Below are 18,402 nucleotides of genomic sequence, written 5' to 3'. Positions count from 1 at the left end.
TTAGGTACCGGATTAGGCTTGGTGTGTATTTCTTTAGTGTAGGCCTGACGTTGGCCTGTATTTGTTTGAGGGATTGCTTGTGAAGGGTGGTGGATATTAAAGCTATGTGGTATCATTGGTTGGCCGATCATGTTCTTATCTGATTGTTGGTCGACCGGCTAATGATACTTGCATAGTCTAAGTGTCTAACACTACATGAGTACAGAACTCAGGCGTATATATGGTTAACTAGGGATTGGTTGTTGACTTGTTTTAATGCAGGTTCCCGTTACTTGAAGCTAGATCATGGCAGGAGGCCAAGTCTAACTTAGTAACGGTTTGCTTAGCCTTAGCTTTTATTGCATGCTAGGGCTAGATTGATTGTTATTTTGGGTTGTCTGGGTTAGAGTCTAGGTTGTTGGTAGAGGCCGCTAGCTCACTAAGTAATACTAGATTACTCATCCAACTCCGTTTTCCTTTTTGCAGGTTGCTTTAGGTAAGGATGATCGGATAGCTTGGTGCTGGACGTTAGGACCACCGGAGTAGATTTTCATGCCTTTTGTAAACGGTATTGTGAATTGTGTTAAGTTGACTCGATTTGGCATTAGGCCGAGCCCAGTCTTGTATTATTCAATGTATGAATATTTCTTGAATCAATAAAAGTAATTGTTTTTTATGCGCTTCATGAGAACTATGATATTTGACTAGTCCGGTCTAACACAACGTTAGGTCGGAGTACGGGTTGAAAAGCCTTAGGCCTCAGTCTAACGGAAAACGCTAACTCTAGGTACGGGTTGCAAAGCCTTGTGCCTTGACGCAGCGGGACGAGTTAGTGGATGAACTGGTTGAGGTCGTGGGGTAAATTTTGTGACTCTGACCGGATCGTCCCTAACCCGTCACGTAGCGCTTCCGGACCATGGTGTTGGGTTGGAGGGTCAGTCATGTTCTTGTTTGATTGTTGGATGGCCGGTTGGCTCATTCATCTCTAACCCTGGGTGTTGGATCGGTCATGTTCTTATTTGATTGTTGGTCGACCATATGTCTAGGACGGTTCGGGGGTGTTACATAACCCCTACGAAAATATTGAGTTTTCGATAAATGCTTTATATATTGAATCCTATGATCTTTAGTGTTGTTTTAAAATTTCTAAACACATTATATATTTGTATTAATTTATATTAAACTCTCTTTAATGGTACATGGGCATTGTTTTAATTTTTTATCAATATATTTAGTAAAACTTCATAATAGTTCATAAATTGGTGGACTAACCACTATAAAATCGCTATTCTCTAGAGAAACGGAAACAACAAAGGTTCCAAACCTCTTTGAACTTTATCATATGTTAGTGCATGATGCAAATACGCATTAAAACAGTATTGTCATATTTTTTATTTTTTCTCAAAATCTATATGTTAACCCTACGAAAAATAAAGTTTTTCGGTAAATGCTCTATACTGAAGCCTATGATCTTAGTGTTGCTTTCAAATTTTCAAACACATTCTATATTTATATTAATGTATAATAAACTCTTTTTCATGGTACATGGACATCCTTTTAGTTTTTTATCAGTTAATTTAGTAAAACTTCATAATACTCCCTAAATTGGTTGACTAACCACTATAAAATTGTTATTCTCTAGAGAAACGGAGACAACAAAAGTTATAAACCTATTTGACATTCATCATATGTTAGTGCATGACGCAACTATGCATTAAAATAATATTGTCATATTTTAGAATTTTTTTTAAAATCTATGTGTTAACCTCTACAAAAATATTGAGTTTTCGGTAAAAGCTCTATATATTGAAGTCTACAATCTTTAGTGTTGTTTTAAAATTTATTAACACATTCTATATTTGTATTAATGTATATTAAACTCTCTTTAATTGTACATAGGCATTTTTTTCTTTTTTTATCAATTAATTTAGTAAAACTTCATAATACTCTCAAATTTGGTGGATTAACCACTCTAAAATCGATATTTTCTAGAGAAACGGAGACAACAATGGTTCCAAATCTCTTTGACATTCATCATATGTTAGTGCATGATGCAACTATGCATTAAAACATTATTGTTTTATTTTTGAATTTTTCTCAAAATCTAAGGGTTAACCCCCTACGAAATCATTGAGTTTTCAGAAAATTATCTATATACTGAAGCCTATGATCTTTAGTGTTGTTTTAAAAATATTTAATTTATTATACATTTGTATTAATTTATATTAAACTCTCTTTCATCGTACAAGGGTATCGTTTTAATGTTTTATCAATTAATTTAGTAAAACTTCATAATAATTCCTAAATTGGTGGAATAACCATTATAAAATCGCTATTCTCTAGAGAAACGGAGACAACAAAGATTCTAAACCTCTTTGACCTTCATCATATGTTAATACAAGATACAACTATCCATTAAAACAATATTATCTTTCTTTTTTTGAATTTTTCTCAAAATCTATGTGTATATACTGAAACCTATGGTCTTTACTATTATTTTAAAATTTCTAAACACATTCTACGTTTGTATTAAACTATATATTAAATCATCTTTAATGGTACGTAGGCATCTTTTTAATTTTTTATGAATTCATTTAGTAAAATTTCATAATACTCCCTAAATTGGTTGACAAGCCACTATAAAATTGTTATTCTCTAGAGAAACGGAGACAACAAAGGTTTCAAACCTCTTTGACATTCATCATATGTTAGTGCAGGATGCAACTATGCATTAAAACAATATTGTCATATTTTTGAAAATATTAAGTTTTTGGTAAATGCTCTATATACTGAAGCCTATGATCTTTAGTGTTTTTTTTTTTAATTTTCAAACACATTCTACATTTGTATTAATGTATATTAAACTCTATTTTAGGGTACATGGGCCTCGTTATAATTTTTTATAAATTAATTTAGTAAAACTTCTTAATACTCCTAAATTGGTGGATTAACCACTATAAAATCACTATTCTCTAGAGAAACGGAGACAACAAAGGTTTCAAACATCTTTAACCTTTGTCATATGTTAGTGCATGATGGAACTATGCATTAAAATAGTATAGTCATATTTTGAATTTTTTTCTCAAAATCTATGTGTCCCCTACGAAAATATTGAGTTTTCGGCAAATGCTTTATATATTGAATCCTAAAATATTTAGTGTTGTTTTAACATTTCTAAACACATTCTATATTTGTATTAATGTATATTAAACTCTCTTTAATCGTACATGGGCATCGTTTTAATTTTTAATCAATTAATTTAGTAAAACTTCGTAATACTCCCAAATTTGGTGGACTAACCACTATAAAATCGATATTCTCTAGAAAAATGGAGACAACATTGGTTCCAAATCTCTTTGGCATTCATCATATGTTAGTGCATGTTGCAACTATGCATTAAAACAATATTATCTTATTTTTGTTTTTTTCTCAAAATCTATGGGTTAACTAACCCCCTACGAAAATATTGAGTTTTCGGTAAATTCTCTATATACTGAAGTCTATGATCTTTAGTGTTGTTTTAAAATTTTTAAATTTATTATACATTTGTATTAATTTATATTAAACTCTGTCTCATCGTACATGGGCATTGTTTTAATTTTTTATCAATTAATTTAGTAAAACTTCAAAGTACTCCCTAAATTGGTGGAATAACCATTATAAAATCGTTATTCTTTAGAGAAAATGAGACAACAAAGGTTCCAAACCTCTTTGACATTCATCATATGTTAGTGAAGTATTCAACTATGCATTAACACAGTATTGTCATATTTTTGAATTTTTCTCAAAACCTATGTGTAACCCCTTCGAAAATATTGAGTTTTCGGTAAATGCTCTACATACTGAAGCCTATGATGTTTAGTTTCGTTTTTAAATTTCTAAACACATTCTATATTTTTACTAATGTATATTAAACTCTCTTTCGTCGTACATGGGCATCGTCTTAATTTTTTACCAATTAATTTAGTAAAACTTCATAATACTCCCTAAATTAGTTGACTAAGCACTATAAAATCGCTATTCTCTAGAGAAAAGAAGACAACAAACCTCTTTGACCTTCATCATATGTTAGTTCAGGATGAACCTATGCATTAAAACAATATTTTCATATTTTTGAAATTTTTACAAAAAATATGTATTAACCCCTACAAAAATATTGAGTTTTCGTTAAATGTTCTATATACTGAAGCCTATGATCTTTAGTGTTGTTTGGAAATTTCTAAACACATTCTACATTTTTAATAATGTATATTAAACACTCTTTCATGGTACATGGGCATCCATTTAATTTTTTTATCAATTAATTTGGTAAAACTTCATAATACTTCATAAATTGGCGGACTAACCACTATAAAATCGCTATTCTCTAGACAAACGGAGACAACAAAGATTCTAAACCTCTTTGACCTTCATCATATGTTAGTACAAGATACAACTATGCATTAAAACAATATTATCTTTTTTGTTTTGAACTTTTCTCAAAATCTATGTGTTTATCCCTACGAAAATATTGAGTTTTTCGGTAAATGTTCTATACACTGAAGCCTATGTCTTTAGTGTTGTTTTAAAATTTATAAACATATTGTACATTTGTATTAATGTATATTAAACTCTTTTTAATGGTACATGGGTATCCTTTTAATTTTTTATCAATTAATTTAGTAAAACTTCATAATACTCCCTATATTGGTGGATTAACCACTCTAATATTACTATTCTCTAGAGAAACAGAGACAACAAAGGTTTCAAACCTCCTTGACCTTCATCATATTGCAGGATGCAACTACGCATCAAAACGGTATTGTCATATTTTTTAATTATTCTCAAAATCTATGTGTTAACAACCCCTACTAAAATATTGAGTTTTTCGCTAAATGCTCTATATACTGAAGACTATGATCTTTAGCGTTGTTTTAAATTTTTAAACAAATTCTATATATGTATTAATGTATATTAAACTCTATTTCATTGTACATGGGCATCGTTTTAATTTTATATCAATTAATTTAGTAAAACTTCATAATACTCCATAAATTGGTGGACTAATCACTATAAAATTGCTATTCTCTAGAGAAACGGAAACAACAAAGGTTCCAAACCTCTTTGACATTCATCATATGTTAGTGCAGGATGCAACTATGCATTAAAACCGTATTGTCATATTTTTGAATTTTTCTCAAAATATATGGGTTAACTCCCCCACGAAAATATTGTGTTTTCGGTAAATGCTTTATATACTGAAGCCTATGATCTATAGTGTTGTTTTTAAATTTGTTAACACATTTTATATTTTTATTAATGTATATTAAACTCTCTTTCATCGTACATGGGCATCGTTTTAATTTTTTATCAATTAATTTAGTAAAAGTTCATAATACTCCCCAAATTGGTTGACTAAGCACTATAAAATCGCTATTCTCTAGAGAAACGAAGATAACAATGGTTCAATACATCTTTTACTTTCATCATATGTTAGTGCAGCATGCAACTATGCATTAAAACAATATTGTCATATTTTTTAATTTTTTCAAAATCTATGTGTTAATCCCTACCAAAATATTGAGTTTCCGGAAATGTTCTATATAATGAAGCCTATGGTCTTTAATGTTGTTTGAAAATTTCTAAACACATTCTACATTTTTAGTAATGTATATTAAACTCTCTTTCATGGTACATGGGCATCCATTTAATTTTTTATCAATTAATTTAGTAAAACTTCATAATATTCCATAAATTGGCGGACTAACCATTATAAAATCGTTATTCTCTAGAGAAAGACAACAAAGATTCTAAACCTCTTTGACTTTCATCATATGTTAGTACAAGATACAACTATGAATTAAAACAATATTATCTTTTTTTGAATTTTTCTAAAAATCTATGTGTTAACTACTACGAAAATATTGAGTTTTGCGGTAAATGCTCTATATTCTGATGCATATACTATTGTTTTTAAAATCTCGAAACACATTCTACGTTTGTATTAAACTATATATGAAACTCTCTTTAACGGTACATGGGCATCCTTTTAATTTTTTTTCAATTCATTTAGTAAAACTTCATAATACTCCCTAAATTGGTTGACTAACCACTATAAAATTGCTATTCACTAGAGAAACGGAGACAACAAAGGTTCCAAACCTCTTTGACATTCATCATATGTTAGTGCATGATGCAACTATGCATAAAAACAATATTGTCATATTTTTGAAAATATTGAGTTTTCGGTAAATGCTCTATATACTGAAGCCTATGATCTTTAATATTATTTTAAAATTTCTAAACACATTCTACATTTTTATTAATGTATATTAAACTCTCTTTCATGATACATGGGCATATATTTAATTTTTTATCAATTAATTTAGTAAAGCTTCATAATACTCCATAAATTGGCAGACTAACCACTATAATATCGCTATTCTCTAGAGAAACAGAGACAACAAATATTCTGAACCTCTTTGACCTTCATCATATGTTAGTACAAGATATAACTATGCATTAAAACAATATTACTTTTTTTTTGAATTTTTTTCAAAATCTATGTGTTTACCCCATACGAAAATATAAAGTTTTTCGGTAAATGGTCTATATACTGAAGCCTATGATCTTTAATATTATTTTAAAATTTCTAAACACATTCTACATTTGTATTCAATTATATATTAAACTCTTTCTAATGGTACATGGGCATCCTTTTATTTTTTTTATCAATTCATTTAGTAAAACTTCATAATATTCACTAAATTGGTTGAATAACCACTATAAAATTGATATTCTCTAGAGAAACGGAGACAAGAAAGGTTTCAAACCTCTTTGACATTCATCGTATATTAGTGCATGATGCAACTATGCATTAAACAATATTTTCATATTTATAAAAATATTGAGTTTTCGGTAAATGCTTTATATACTGAAGCCTATGTCTTTAGTGTTGTTTTAAAACTTTTAAACAAATTCTATATTTGTATTAATGTATATTAAACTCCTTTTCATTAATTGTTTTAATTTTTTATCAATTAATTTAGTAAAACTTCATAATACTCCTTAAATTGGTGGACTAACCACTATAAAATTGCTATTCTCTAGAGAAACAAAGAAAACAAAGGTTTCAAAACTCTTTGACATTCAATTCATCATATGTTAGTGCAGGATGCAACTATGCGTTAAAACATTATTGTCATATTTTCGAATTTTTCTCAAAACTTATGAGTTACCCCCCCCCCCCCACCCACAAAAATATTAAGTTTTTGGTAAATGCTCCATATACTGAAGCCTAAGATCTGATCTTTAGTGTTGTTTTTAAATTTCTAAACACATTATATATTTTTATTAATGTATATTAAACTCTGTTTCTACGTTCATGGGTATCGTTTTAATTTTTTATCAATTAATTTAGTAAAACTTCATAATACTTCCTAAATTGGTTGACTAAGCACTATAAAATCGCTATTCTCTAGAGAAATGAAGACAACAATGGTTCCAAACCTCTTTGACCTTCATCATATGTTAGTGCAGGATGTAACTATGCATTAAAACATCATTGTCTTTTTTTTGAAATTTTTTCAAAATCTATGTGTTACAAAAATATTGAGTTTTCGGTAAATGTTCTATATACTATAGCCTATGATCTTTAGTGTTGTTTGAAAATTTCTAAACACATTCTACATTTTTATTAATGTATATTAAACTTTTTTTCATGGTACATGGGCATCCATTTAATGTTTTATCAATTAATTTAGTAAAACTTCATAATACTTCATAAATTGGCGGACTAACCACTATAAAATCGTTATTCTCTAGAGAAACGGAGACAAAAAAGATTCTAAACCTCTTTGACATTCATCATATGTTAGTACGAGATACAACTATGCATTAAAACAATATTATCTTTTTTTTTGAATTTTTCTCAAAATCTATGTGTTAAACCCTTAAGAAAATATTGAGTTTTTTGGTAAATGCTCTATATACTGAAGCCTATAATCTTTACTATTGTTTTAAAATTTCTAAACACATTCTACGTTTATATAAAACTATATTTTAAACTCTCATTAAAGGTATATGGACGTCCTTTTAATTTTTTTATGAATTCATTTAGTAAAATTTCATAATACTCCCTAAATTGGTTGACTAACCACTATAAAATTGCTATTATCTAGAGACACGAAGACAACAAAGGTTCCAAACCTCTTTGACATTCATCATATGTTAGTGCATGATGCAACTATGAATTAAAACAATATTTTCATATTTTTGAAAATATGAAGTTTTCGGTAAATGCTCTATATACTGAAGCCTCTGATCTTTAGTGTTGTTTTAAAATTTTCAAAAATATTCTACATTTGTATTAATGTATATTAAACTCTTTTTCAGTGTACATGGGCCACATTATAATTTTTTATTAATTAATTTAATAAAACTTCATAATACTCCTAAATTGGTGAATTAACCACTATAAAATCGCTATTTTCTAGAGAAACGGAGACAACAAAGGTTTCAAACCTCTTTGACCTTCGTCATATGTTAGTGCATAATGCAATTATGCAATAAAATAGTATAGTCATATTTTTGAATTTTTTTTCTCAAAATCTATGTGTTAACCCCTACGAAAATATTGAGTTTTCGGTAAATGCTTTATATATTGAATCCTACAATCTTTAGTGTTTTTTAAAAATTTCTAAACATATTCTATATTTTTATTAATGTATATTAAACTATCTTTAATCGTACAAGGGCATCGTTTTAATTTTTTATCAATTAATTTAGTAAAACTTCATAATACTCCATAAATTGGAGGACTAACCACTATAAAATCAGTATTCTCTTGAGAAACGGAGACAAAAAAGGTTCAAACCTCTTTGACTTTCATAATATGTTAGTGCAGTATGCAACTATCCATTGAAACAATATTGTCATATTTTTTAATTTTTCACAAAATCTATGTGTTACCCCCTACGAAAATATTGAGGTTTTCGGTAAATTCTCTATATACTGAAGCCTATGATCTTTAGTGTTATTTTAAAATTTCAAAACACATTCTACATTTGTATTAATATATATTGAACTCTCTTTCAGGGTTCATGGGCCTTGTTTTAAATATTTATCAATTAATTTAGTAAAACTTCATAATACTTCACAAATTAGTGGACTAACCACTATAAAATCGCTATTCTCTATAGAAAAGGAGACAACAAAGGTTTCAAACGTCTTTGACCTTCATCATATGTTAATGCAAGATAAAACTATGCCTTAAAACGATATTATCATAGTTTTGAATTTTTCTCAAAATCTATGTATTTACCCTTACGAAAATAATGAGTTTTTCGGTAAATGCTCAATACACTGAAGCCTATGATCTTTAGTGTTGTTTTAAAATTTATAAACACATTTTACATTTATATTAATGTATATTAAACTCTTTTTAATGGTACTTGGGTATCCTTTTAATTTCTTATCAATTAATTTAGTAAAAATTCATAATACTCCCGATATTGGTGGACTAACCACTATAATATCACTATTCTCTAGAGAAACAGAGACAACAAAAGTTCCAAACCAATTTGACCTTCATCATATGTCAGTGCAGGATACAACTATGCATTAACACGGTATTGTCATATTTTTTAATCTTTCTCAAAATCTATGTGTTAACAACCCCTACTAAAATATTGAGTTTTTCGGTAAATGCTCTATTTACTGAAGCCTATGATCTATAGTGTTGTTTTAAAATTTTTAAAAAAATTCTATATTTGTATTAATGTATATTAAACTCTCTTTCATCATACATGGGAATTGTTTTAATTTTTTATCAATTAATTTAGTAAAACTTCATAATACTCCCTAAATTTGTGGACTAACCACATTTAAAATTGCTATTCTCTAGAGAAACGGAGACAATAAAAGTTTCAAACCTCTTTGAGACTCAGTATATGTTTGTGCATGATATAACTATGCATTAAAACAATATCAGATTTTTGAATTTTTCTCAAAATCTATAGGTTAACTCCCCCAACGAAAATATTGAATTTTCGGTAAATGCTCTATATACTGAAGCCTATGATCTTTAGTGTTGTTTTAAAATTTCTAAACACATTCTACATTTTTATTTTTGTATTATAAACTCTCTTTCATGGTACATGGGCATCCTTTTAATTTTTTATCCATTAATTTAGTAAAATTTCATAATACTCCATATATTGTTGGACTAACCACTATAATATCACCATTCTCTAGAGAAAAAGAGACAACAAAGGTTCCAAACATCTTTGGCATTCATCATATTTTAGTGCAGGATCCAACTATGCAGTAAAACAATATTGTCATATTTTTAAATTTTTCTCAAAATCTATGTGTTAAACCCCCTACGAAAGTATTGAGTTTTCGGTAAATGTCTATATACTGTTAGTGTAGGATGCAAATATGCATTAAAACAGTATTGTCATATTTTTATATTTGAGTTTTTCGCTATTTTCTAGAGAAACGGAGACAACAAATGTTACAAACCTCTTTGAGATTTATCATATGTTAGTGTAGGATGCAACTATGCATTAAAAAAGTATTGTCATATTTTTGAATTTTTTTTCAAAATCTATGTGTTAAACCCCCTACGAAAGTATTGAGTTTTCGGTAAATGTCTATATACTGAAGCCCATGATCTTTAGAGTTGTTTTAATATTTTAAAATATATTATACCTTTGTATTAATTTATATTAAACTATTTTTCATTGTACATGGGCATCGTTTTAATTTTTTATCAATTAATTTAGTAAAACTTCATAATACTCCCTAAATTGGTGAACTAACCACTATAAAATCATTATTCTCTAGAGAAACAGAGACAAAAAAAGTTCAAACCTCTTTGACTTTCATCATATGTTAGTGAAGGATTCAACTATGTATTAAAACAGTATTGTCATATTTTTCAATTTTTCTCAAGATCTATGTGTTAACCCCTACGAAAATATTGAGTTTTTCGGTAAATTATCTGTATAATGAAGCCTATGATCTTTAGTGTTGTTTTAAAATTTCTAAACATATTCTACATTTGTGTTAATGTATATTAAACTCTCTTTCATCGTACATGGGAATCATTTTAATTTTTGATCAATTAATTTAGTAAAACTTCATAATACTCTCTAAATTGGTGGACTAACCACTATAAAATCGTTATTCTCTAGAGAAACGGAGATAGCAAAAGTTCCAAACCTATTTGACATTCATCGTATGTTAGTGCAGGATACAACTATGCATTAAAGCAATATTATCATATTTTTGAATTTTTCTCAAAATCTATGTGTTAAACTCCCTACGAAAATATTGAGTTTTCGGTAAATGCTCTATATACTGAAGCATATGATCTTTAGTCTTGTTTTAAAATTTCTAAACATATTCTACTTTTGTATTAATGTATATTAAACTCTTTTTCATGGTACATGGGCATCGTTTTATTTTTTTATCAATTAATTTAGTAAAACTTCATAATACTCCATATATTGGTGGACTAACCATTATAATAGCACTATTCTTTAGAGAAACAGAGAAAACAAAGGTTCAAAATCTCTTAGACCTTCATAATATGTTACTGCAGGATGAAACTATGCATTAAAACAGTATATTTTTGAATTTTTCTCAAAATCTATGTGTTACCCTAAGAAAATATTGAGGTTTTTGGTAAATGCTCTATATACTGAAGCCTTTGATCTTTAGTGTTGTTTTAAAATTTCAAAACACATTCTACATTTGTATTAATGTATATTGAACTCTCTTTCAGAGTACATGGGACTCGCTTTAATTTTTTATCAATTAATTTAGTAAAACTTCGTAATACTCCATAAATTGGTGGACTAACCAATATAAAATCGCTATTCTCTTGAGAAAAGTAGACGACAAAGGTTTCAAACCTCTTTGACCTTCATCATATGTCAGTGTAAGATACAACTATGCATTAAAATGATATTATCATATTTTTGAATTTTTCTCAAAATCTGTGTGTTTACTTACCCCTACGAAAATATTGAGTTTTTCGGTAAATGCTCTATACACTGAAGCCTATGATCTTTAGTGTTGTTTTAAAATTTATAAACACATTGTACATTTGTATTAATGTATATTAAACTCTTTTTAATGGTACATGGGTATCCTTTTAATTTTTTATCAATTAATTTAGTAAAACTTCGTAATACTCCCTAAATTGGTTGACTAACCACTATAAAATCGCTATTCTCTAGAGAAACGGAGACAACAAAAGTTCCAAACCTCTTTGGCATTCATCATATGTTAGTCCAGTTTGCAACTATGCATTAAAAAAATATTGTCATATTTTTGAATTTTTTTTTAAAATCTATGTGTCCCTACGAAAATATTAAGTTTTTCGGTAAATGATCTATATACTGAAGTATATGATCTTTAGCGTTGTTTTAAAATTTCTAAACACATTATATATTTGTATTAATATATATTAAACTCTCTTTCATGGTACATGAGCATCTTTTTAATTTTTTTATCAATTAATTTAGTAAAACTTCGTAATACTCCCTAAATTGGTTGACTAACCACTATAAAATCGCTATTCTCTAGAGAAACGGAGACAACAAAAGTTCCAAACCTCTTTGGCATTCATCATATGTTAGTCCAGTTTGCAACTATGCATTAAAAAAATATTGTCATATTTTTGAATTTTTTTTTAAAATCTATGTGTCCCTACGAAAATATTAAGTTTTTCGGTAAATGATCTATATACTGAAGTATATGATCTTTAGCGTTGTTTTAAAATTTCTAAACACATTATATATTTGTATTAATATATATTAAACTCTCTTTCATGGTACATGAGGATCTTTTTAATTTTTTTATCAATTAATTTAGTAAAACTTCATAATACTCCCTATATTGGTGGCGTAACTACTATAATATCACTATTCTCTTGAGAAACGGAGACAACAAATGTTTCAAAACTCTTTGACATTCATCATATGTTAGTGCACGATGCAACTATGCATTGCCATATTTTTGAATTTTTCTCGAAATTTATGTGTTCTTTAAAAATACATATTTTTTTCAAAAAAAAATGAAAAACAGGGGAGATTACGCAAGAGTATGAACAGCATTTGGGTGCGGTTAATACAATCACTTTTGTGGATAATAACAGAAGGTTTGTCATGTCAAGGTGATGATAAGTCTCTACGTGTGTGGGAGTTTGGGATACCTGTGGTTATCAAGTATATCAGTGAGCCTCATATGCACTCTATGCCTGCCGTATCTGTTCACCCTAGTGGAAACTGGCTTGCGGCACAGAGTTTGAATACCCAGATTCTGATCTATGGTACGAGGGAAAGGTTTCAGCTGAATAAGAAGAAGAGGTTTGCAGGGCACATTGTTGCTGGTTTTGGGACTGGAAGAGCTGTAACGTCTTCAGGACACTTAAATGTCACAATGGAGTATGCATTGGAGCTGAATGGCATCCTTTGGAACAGAGTAAAATCGGTACTTGTGGTTGGGACGGCTTGATTATGTACTGGTAAGTAAACTTTCTTCTGATCTTTTTTGTTATATTGTCATGGTACGTGCCTCTTGTGTTGCATGGTTGCGGGTGTAAATAATTGTAGCCAAAACTGAGTTTTAGTTTGAGTAGCCTTGCATTAGGATGCGTCTTTAAATCTTTTGGAATCAGATATCTTATAATCGTATTCTCTGGCTTGTGTTTCCAATTAAGATATAATTTACAGAATCAACTTCTGATGGATTCATTAGTACATATGTTAAAAAACGGTAACAAAAGATTTCCACCTATGTTGCACTATAGAAGGTCATGATTTCCCTAAACTCGTGACTAAATAAGTAAAGTCAATACCGTTTGATGCTGATGTTTTGTTGCGCATTTGGAGAAAGACAAGACAGAGGCAATAAGGAGAAAGAGAGATAGAGAGTGTAGTAGAAGGCGCAGAAATGACCGGCCTAGGCTGGGGCTATAGAGAATGCTTGCATCTTTTGGATACAGAACCCTTTTAGATTCTACAGTGTTTTAGGCTTCTAGCACTCTTGGTTTAATGGATTGTGTCGAGGGAGAGACACGACCAAAACAATTTTAAATGCTCGACTGTATGCTTTCATCAGACTTGAACGTTTTGGTTCAATTCTAAACCTGGTTTATCAGGTGTAATATGATTTTTTTGGTTCAAACTGGCTTGCTTTATTCAGATTACTAGCCAACGGATTCCTTTAAGTGCTCATTCTGTTTTGATTTAATTGTCGTTGTAGAGTAAAATTTTCGTTTCAAAATAATTGTTGTTTTATAATTTCAATGCAAAATTTATTGATTTTATATTTCATGATATTTTTATATTTCATGATATTTTTCTTAATCTGTGTGTCTAATTCTAAAACGATAATTAAAATGAAATGAAGAGAATATTAAGGTAGTGATTGAAATCAGCATGAAATATCATTAATTATTTTCAAATAATGAGATTTAGTAATCTTTGTATACATATATATATAAAGGTATGATTGTGTGCTGTGAAGTTAGTTAGGGTGACATGATCAAGGTGAGAGGATACGTAATATTGTCCACCGAATCTAAGCTAGTATTAAACGATGATAATAAAAATAAAAATCAAGAAGAAAACAATAATAACAAGACACTAATATATACCAGTTCAAAAAAAAAAAAGACACTAATATATACAATATCAGTTATAAATAAATGTTAAGACTGCAGATTTGATTGGTTGGTTAAGGTTTGATATGAACCATCTGTAATTTGCCAGCTTGAATGCCGCTGTAATGAATTGCATACCAACTTGTTTATGTTTACATCATAAACTCTCTTGTCTTTTCTCCTCTTTTCCATTTTTTTCCATCACCTCATCTTTTATTAAGTTTATTTTTTATATTTAATACACCGATTTGTATTCATTTATTTAATGAAATTGTTTGATATATACCAATAGGACCAACCAAAACAAAAACAGTTTAATATATACTTAAATTTATACGATCCCCTTATATATATTTCTTTTAATTATTTTCAAAATATTTGATCTCCATACAATACTGCCAAATAATTCCAATGTTTTATTCGGTGTCTTAACTATTAAGATGTTCTAATGCAGTTTTCAGAAAAACAATTAACAAAGATAAGAAAGAGAGAAGAAATATGCTTTATACAGCAAAGGCAACAAAGGCAAAAGAGGAACGGAGAAGGCAAAGCATGGTATACATAAAAGTAAGGTTTAATCAAATAAACTCAACCGATTAGCAAAAACTTTATAGTATCAAATAAGAACTGTATTCTAATTATAGTGAGTTCTCACATGCATATGTTTCCTTCACAAATTGATAGAATTTTTTTATTAGTCTGACATGTGCATATATTAATACAATGTTTTCTTTTTCTCATTATGGTCCTATAATGTGGATTGTGAATATACAAGCGATCAATGCGAAATAAACAAATAAGATTCATATGCTGTGATAAAAAAACATTTGAGTATTGACTTAAATGAAAATATATAAATTATATGGTTATATAATATGTGTATTATATTATTTTTGGTGTGTCACAAATGGTGAATATGATAAACGAAAAAAAATTACTAATGAATTCACGGAGCCAACATCGTTACATGAATACTTTTATAAAGATGTTCCTAACCTTTTATGTGTTAAAGACATTTATATGCGAACATTCTCAGTAACAAGACATAAAGAAATCCATGATGGTGGATTCTGTTCTTATGAAAATCAGAGCAAAAGTGCCAGCTTATGAACAACCCATTTTCTAAAATACCCATTTTACCCCTCGCACCTTTCCGCAACACTTCTCTATATATTCAGAGAGGCATTTTCTACATAAGTAACATAACACACACATATCAGTAACCATTTTTCAAAGAGAAGCAAAAAATGGCGTCTTTGAAGAACAACAACATGAAGATTATGTGGGAAACAGCAGTTGTGTTTTGTCTTTGTTCATTTTCTTTGGTTTGTTCACACAGCAGAAAATTCACAACACCAAACGTGACACGTCTCACAGATCAGTTCAGTAGAATCGCCATTGAAAGCGGCTTCTCCAAACGTTTTGGGGATCACAATATTATCATCAATGACTCTCTCGCCAAACTCACTCTCGACAAATCCTCTGGTAACTAGTTAAACTCTACACACTTCTGTTCTGTTTTCGTTTCCTCTGTTACGTTCTAGAGTCTAGACTTTGTTTACTCTGTTTTTCCTTTTAAGTATATATTTTTTGATAAACTTCCATAATAGATATACATTGAAAACATTATTAATTGCTTGGGGGTCACATTACAGGCGAAATTGATTACTGACCCATATACTTTTAATACATATGTACAATTGTTGTTAGAGAGACAAAAAAAAAATATATAAATGGTTAGGCTCATATAGTCATATTCTGCAAAAAAAATTAATATTGATGTAATATATTTGTAGGAGCTGGGTTGGTGACAAAGAACACGTATCATTATGGATTTTTCAGTGCAAGACTCAAGCTTCCCGCTGGATTTGCCTCTGGTGTTGTGGTTGCTTTCTATGTAAGTATATTATGATTTAATGTCTCGTGTAGACATATAACGTAGTATAGCATATATTATATTTTTTATATGAAGTGTTGAATTGTCAAATATAGTATTTTGGAAGGTATACTAATGTATATTCTCTACGTGCAGTTGTCAAACGCAGAGAGTTATCCGAAGAACCACGACGAGATAGACATAGAATTGTTGGGTAGAAGCAGGAGAGACGATTGGTCGATCCAAACGAATGTGTATGCAAATGGGAGTTTGAAAACAGGAAGAGAAGAGAAGTTCTATTATTGGTTTGATCCAACTCAAGCCTTTCACGACTATACTCTCATTTGGAACTCCCACCATATTGTGTAAGCAACACGTCCGTTGACTATGTTTGATCTTCCTCTTCTTCTTTTCTTAAAGAAATAGTATTGTTTATATTTATTTGCAAAATAAGCCAATAATAGGCGCGTTGATGAAAAGCCAAGAAAAGCCATGCAATAAAAAAAATACTATTATATATGTTCATGAATCCCTTAGGCAATGCTTCATTAACAATAAAATCTAGAATGTCTTTTTCTGTACAGTTGTTTGAATTGTTATATAACAGTACAACACTAAACATCAAAATGAGTATTTGTCATCTACTAAAGATACAACTTGATATTCCAAGACTAGTCCAACATATTTAGTAATTATATTTTAGAATTAATAAGTTTTTCTTTTGTGAATTCAATAGTTATTTTAAACACTATAGTAACAAACTAGTCAGGATTCAATGATTTATATTTCATACCACGTTCACCAATTGTTATATTAATTTAACTGAACCGGTGAATGACTTTACAGATTTTTGGTAGACAACATTCCGGTTAGAGAATTTCCGAACCGAGGAGCTTTCATGAGCGCATATCCATCTAAACCGATGTCTCTTTACGTCACCGTTTGGGACGGTTCAGAATGGGCCACTCACGGCGGTAAGTATCCAGTCAACTACAAGTATGGTCCCTTCATGGCTTCCATAGCTGACGTAAAGTTAAGCGGCTGCTCCGTTAATAACGGCTCCTCTACTGGGCCTGGCCCATGCACCAAGTCGGGCGGGTCGGTTTCCAGTCTGGACCCTGTTGACGGTCAAGATTTTGCCACATTATCAAAGAATCAGATCGCAGCCATGGATTGGGCTAGGAGAAAGCTAATGTTTTACTCTTATTGTAATGATAAGTCGAGATACAAAGTCATGCCTGCTGAGTGCTGAGTTCAGCTGTTATAATTTTCTATAAAAAAATATAATCTCACTTAGGATGGTAGCCGTTGAATTTGAATGTAATGTTTCATCGGTTTATTTCCTTCCCTTAATATATATATTTTTGCTCGAATGTTATCTTTATGTAATAAAAAATTTAAACGGTCACAATGGACAAAATATTTGTGAAGATCAGATCAGATATAAGAGAAAGAATGACAAACCAAAGAATGTTGAAAGGAGAGTTGTTAGAGAAAATTACTTGAGAGAAACGTGAAGTTAGAGAGATAAAACGAAACCTTTCTGGCTTGGGTTTAGCTATTTAACTTATGCATAAATAATAGTACTAATTGCTTGAGATCATATTGCATATTGTTACAGGTTAATGTTCTTTTCTCAACCTCAAAGGAACTCATTTGTTTGAAAATATATCAACAGAAACTTCAATTAATGTTAGCATTATTATTTCCTTTATCAAAATAAACTTTGTACTGTCAAACTCTCCATTCATTCGCAGTTCAGATACGATTGCACCTAAATTTACATAGCTAAAACTGATATACCCTTACTTTCTTCTAAAATTATACTGAAACGTGCAAATTAAAGTATTATCAAGATGTTCTTGTTTTGTTATTCCCACTTCTGATATCT

At 29.7% G+C, this 18,402-nt stretch overlaps 1 protein-coding gene across 1 annotated transcript; it reads left to right on the top strand.

The window, feature by feature from the left end:
• Positions 1-15,828: 15,828 nt before the first annotated feature.
• On the top strand, positions 15,829-17,946 carry LOC106309851 (probable xyloglucan endotransglucosylase/hydrolase protein 33). The gene is made up of 4 exons (XM_013746993.1): positions 15,829-16,120; positions 16,432-16,532; positions 16,668-16,876; positions 17,358-17,946. Exons 1-4 carry the CDS (start codon positions 15,883-15,885, stop codon positions 17,761-17,763), a joined length of 954 nt encoding a protein of 317 aa, XP_013602447.1. The 5' UTR covers positions 15,829-15,882; the 3' UTR covers positions 17,764-17,946.
• Positions 17,947-18,402: the final 456 nt, after the last annotated feature.

Source organism: Brassica oleracea, chromosome C8, assembly GCF_000695525.1.
Source record: "Brassica oleracea var. oleracea cultivar TO1000 chromosome C8, BOL, whole genome shotgun sequence".
In the NCBI taxonomy this organism is placed as follows: domain Eukaryota; kingdom Viridiplantae; phylum Streptophyta; class Magnoliopsida; order Brassicales; family Brassicaceae; genus Brassica; species Brassica oleracea.
The sequence above is the reverse complement of the archived record's forward strand: the minus strand, read 5'-3'. Positions and strand labels throughout refer to the sequence as shown.

Excerpts from the sequence above, each read along its gene's own strand:
- LOC106309851 (XM_013746993.1), top strand. The coding sequence starts at position 15,883 with ATGGCGTCTTTGAAGAACAACAACATGAAGATTATGTGGGAAACAGCA. Across the intron at positions 16,533-16,667 it reads GTGTTGTGGTTGCTTTCTAT|TTGTCAAACGCAGAGAGTTA; the intron begins GTAAGTATATTA and ends CTCTACGTGCAG. Across the intron at positions 16,877-17,357 it reads TGGAACTCCCACCATATTGT|ATTTTTGGTAGACAACATTC; the intron begins GTAAGCAACACG and ends ATGACTTTACAG.